The 4971-nt window shown below is 34.5% G+C and overlaps 1 protein-coding gene across 1 annotated transcript; it reads right to left on the reverse strand.

Annotated features, from left to right (window-relative positions):
* Nucleotides 1–1077: 1077 nt before the first annotated feature.
* NAC038 (NAC domain containing protein 38) lies at nt 1078–3112 on the reverse strand. Its single transcript, XM_086648273.1, has 3 exons — nt 2403–3112; nt 1799–2070; nt 1078–1721 (listed from the first exon to the last, which is right to left on the reverse strand). The coding sequence occupies exons 1-3, from the start codon at nt 2578–2580 to the stop codon at nt 1185–1187; spliced, it is 987 nt and encodes a 328-aa protein (XP_086504399.1). The 5' UTR covers nt 2581–3112; the 3' UTR covers nt 1078–1184.
* Between the last annotated feature and the right edge of the window lie 1859 nt (nt 3113–4971).

A 4971-nucleotide genomic window follows, 5' to 3' on the forward strand; every position in this document is an offset into this window, starting at 1 on the left:
ACAAGGTTTTTTCAAAGTTTGACTGCGGTGGGGACCGCTTTTGTTTCTAAATGAGAAAATATGTCACCTTCTAAGTATCAATTTCTAAGTCACTCTATCATTTCCCTTTAAAAAAAGCATGGACATAATCACAATGGATACAGAGGCCCTTTGCATTTAATGAGCTGAATGCTGATGAATTCAAAGGCCTTTGACAATAATATGTAAGTCTTAGTTTAAAACATCAATCGAGAGACAACAACCTTGCGCTCCAATCATTGATAAACAATGACGATAGACGAAAACAAAGACTAAAAGAGCGCCTCTTTTTCCTTATCATTCTTGCACAAAAAGTGAATTACCTTTGAACCAACTTGAACATCATTGTAACTCTTGAAAATCCACAGAATCCCGTTCCCATTATAAATAATCTGCCCATCATTATTAATGAAGTCCAAAGTCACAGAAGAATTGGAATTGTGAATGCAATTTATTTTTAGATAACAACTTTCGATATGTACAACCAGATACCATAATAATGATGACTAAAATCTCCTCCACTGAAAAATATAAAAAACTAGATGGTAGATTTTAATTAAATTTATTGAAAAATATGAATTAAAGTTAATTAAAAAACTAGCTAAGAAAAGGAGAGAACATAAATTAATTGTGATTCCGGCCGAGGATAGTCATAGACACGGCTACCGTTGTCAGTTAAGTGAAAGCTAAATAGAACCAAAACTGAACTTGTTAGAGTATTCCAGGTTCACATACCATGAAAGATTTAAAGTTTTGATTTTAAGAAAACCTAACTTCATGTTTATTTATAATAGAAGGGTGTTACAATAAATAGGAATAAATAAAGACAAGGAAATGGGCCAGCAAGTAAAGCTTTCAAAAACTCTTTCTACCTCTGAATGAAGCCTTCCATAGTTTGAATCAATATGAGTCCATCTTCTGCTAGTGTTCTTAAGAACTTGAATCTGTGTTTTGCTAGTGTCCTTAAAAACTTGCCTACTACATTACTACCCAAGATGCTGAAATCATATATAACCTCGTTACTTAGACTCTCGCTTTCTCAAACGATGTTACCTGTTAGACTATCATAGTAGCAAAATCTTATTATATGAATAAAAACTATCTTATATTAAACAGATTTATCTTGTCTTAAACTTGTTTACAAGAAGAACCTCTCTCTCTCTCTCTCAAGGCCAGTAGCTATCTAAATCTACTACATAAGGTTCCATATGTAGGAACCTGTTATTATTCCCAACTGAAGTGGTATTAGGATTCATGTCCATACTAAAACCAGTATTATTTGTAGGCACTACATGATGAGAAGCTAAGACTGATGAAGATGCGTCTAATATGCCCATCGGTTGTGCATTCATCGTCTGTTGTATCTGTGGGTTTTGACGGAAAACAGGTTCAGCAGGAGCCCCAAGGTTCAAATTTAAACCAGAAATTGTGAAGCTTCCTGGGTAACTTAGTTGTGTTTGGATTGGTAAACTCATATTCTGTGGTGGAGTTCTTAGGACTCTTGAAATCTCTGCCAAGTCCGCATTGCTCATGTAGTTTCTGCCAGTGGGGAAATGACATGTGTCGAATTGCATCATAGGTGGTACGACGTGGCCTTGACTCGCTTCGAGGTTGTATGGATTGGATCTAGGTTGATATGGTGGTTGGTACTTCTTCACTACAGTTATGCTCTTTCGAAATACACGGCATACCACCCATTCATCCTGTAAGATTATACAGAATACAAGTTTCAGTTTGTTTTTTCTTCAGCGGAAGTGTTTGTTAATAAAATAGTAATTACCTTGGTAGTTCTAAAGGAGTTCTTCGAATGGAGGCGATATTCATGCATAACCCAGTTAGTTTTCTCCCCTCTAGGAGCTCTTCCTTTATAAAATACCAATGTCTTCTTCATACCGACTAATTCAGACGTGACGGTATTAAAAATCTCTTTGTCCTTCCCAGTAGTCTTCCAGTACCCAGCGCTTGTTGCACGGTTTGTTCGTATACCTGTTGGATATTTTCGATCACGAAGGCTAAAGAAATACCACTCCTTTTCACCCATTTTTGCCTTGGCTATATATATGATAACAATATCAAATTAAATAACTAAACCAAATTCTTTAAACTTGAGAGACTCACTCAAGTAGAAATTAACAAAAGTTAGGTTTAATAACTTGGGTATTTCTCTAGTTAAAGTCTAAAATTTTTCTAAACTACTTAACCATACATGAATATATTTAGTCAAGCAATCAAAAGAAGTTAAGTTCTTCATATGGAATCTTACTTTTAACTTTATATTACTTCAAATTTATCGATAGTGGAGGTAATTTTATGGATGATATTTTATGTGTATAAAATATCTAGCTAGCTAGAAATGAAAGATTAATTCTTTTTTAATATAGTACCTGGAAGATCCCACGGTTCGCATTTATTGAGATCTACATCGGTTATCGCTCTTCCACTGAAACTTGAATCAGATATCTTGTTGGTAAGGTAGTATGTTATGAGTTCTTCATCAGTAGGATGAAACCGAAACCCTGGTGGCAATTTTTCCTCCTGCTTATTTGCCACCGATCCTTCCATTACTTCCTCTATAAATTTTGATGGTAGAATTCGATAATTCGCACTTGATATAACCGATGAATAAAAAGAACTAGATCGAAAAATTCATACACTAGTTCCCTTGTTGGTTTTTATATTCACTTCTTACTAATTCTGAAGTAGTACTAGTTGAAAATCAACATAAAATTATACTATATAGCTCAAAAGATCATCAAACTTCTAAAAATTCTAATTTTCTTCGAAAGATCGTTTTTCATGAACTAATATATAGGTAAATTCTTCACAAATGATGCTTGAAATCTAACGAGCATGTTCTTCGATGAAAATTCGATGTGCTGGATGAAGGCAGCTAGTTTCCTTGAGGAAGAAAATCTAGAATTTGGAGTAAGGATTGAATGCATGGTGATTCATGGTGAGTGTTGTTTATATATATAATGTAAATATTGTTGAACTCTTTCTGTAAATTTTAGCAAAGAAGTTTGGGATTTAAGCTGCTTAAGAGATGGGGTAGAGAGAGAATGTGTGTTTGTGAAGCTCTTACCAACTATGGATCGTCACCTACAAGATCCTTTGACTAACTTTCAAGACAAAAAACTTTTTTTATATAAAAGCCCAATTGTTGATTTTATTCATCATTTTACCATTTTGTGGAGCATTATGACAATATCACCCTTGTGCATTATTTGTCATTATCCCTATATTTAGTCCTAGCAATACTCCACAGGTGTTCCTAAAAGCTAGTGAATCTTTTAAAACGAAGAACAAGCATACGAAGAAAAATAATAACATTGTAGGTAAACAATCACACAAAGGCAAGATTTATGTGGTTCGATTAGGAAAACACTTACCGCACAAAGAACAATAACGCGATGCTTTTCACTACAAATAAAGAACAAAATTATGTAGATTTCTCAATTATTTTAATATTTGTAACTCACTCAAGGTTATTATTTCTCGAGAGTTTGATAAACCATGTACATTGATTATAACCCCTTATAACACCAGGGAAATATTGGGTTGGGCGAAAATTTTGGGCCGCAAACTATTTCTCGAGTCATAAACGAGTAAGACACTGATCCATATTCAAATCACTTTGAACATGATATTTTTATGACGGGGGGAAATGTCTTTATGTGATGTTCTTAGTTTTTCGAACTCCCCTCTCGGCATTGTAGATAGACGCACAAATGACCGACCACCTACCTACAATACCGTTTTTACTCTGGTAAAGAATTAGATTTCTTTAGGATCTAAATGGTACCACATAAAACCTCTTAAGCAGTATTTGAGATGACATTACTGTAATAAGTAAGGGTATTTTGGTGATTACAATGAATCTGGAAGAATTATTGGAAAGACATCAAAATTCAATCGTGAACACAGGTAAGTTCCAGATATGAGGAATCCACCATTTTAGAAGGCTAATCCTTGGAATTCAAATTAACATATAAGACAAATACACGAGTAATTTGTCGGCTTAATTCTACACCAACAAATAGATTCAGATTTCATGACCCCACAGCCCGTGAGGCCCAGAAAACATGCCCTACTATTGTGGCCCCATTGTGAATTCTTCTACAATATACAACCACATGGGATGTGGGTGACAAATACCTTACTTTTGCCCAGTTGACTTGAATGTGGGTAGACTGTCTCAGATGTGGGTGAGAAATACCCCACGGATTCACTTCGAAGATTGATATCACCAATCAGTAGGGGTGATGAAACTAAAGACCGCGAAAACCGAAAGACCGGTGAAAATCAAACCAGACCGGACCACAAAAAACCGAATAAAAAAATGCGGTCTATAATGGTCTGTCCTTTTTTTATTGCATTGGTCTTTAGGTCCGGTTCGTTCTTTTCGCTCACTGGGACAAAATAAAGACTTCTAGAGAGTGAGTAGGACAACTACATAGACATGACTGAAACAAGCAAAGTCATAAATCTCGACCATCTATTCTTCATCTTCACATTCCAACCTTTTGGTTTTAATCTTCTTCTCATAACTACGACTATTGAACTTCCATCCCTCTCATATCTACGAATATTGAACTTTCATCCAAAGTGACTCTCGGTAACTCTTTCGATTTTAATATTCTCATAACTACAACTATTGAACTTCTATTCCAAGATGATTCTTTATAACTCTAATTCATCTTCTCACTATAACTAATTTTGTTAATTTTGTAAATTCTATTAGATTTTGCAATAGAGCTTTTATTTTTTGTTATGTGATGCAAGTATTTTTATGAATTTATTTTGGAACTCAACGAGCTTGAGGTATATATCACCGACTGAAGTATAGTATTAAATATGTTATTTTTGATTTTTTTTATGTGAATCCCCTATCTCTACATATTTTCATGTTGCAGTTGAATGTCTTCCACCTTTTTTCTATCTCTCTTTACTTCG

This window comes from Eschscholzia californica, unplaced genomic scaffold, assembly GCF_041429995.1.
Source record: "Eschscholzia californica isolate CP2 unplaced genomic scaffold, dmEscCali1.0.p SCAF_6, whole genome shotgun sequence".
NCBI lineage: Eukaryota > Viridiplantae > Streptophyta > Magnoliopsida > Ranunculales > Papaveraceae > Eschscholzia > Eschscholzia californica.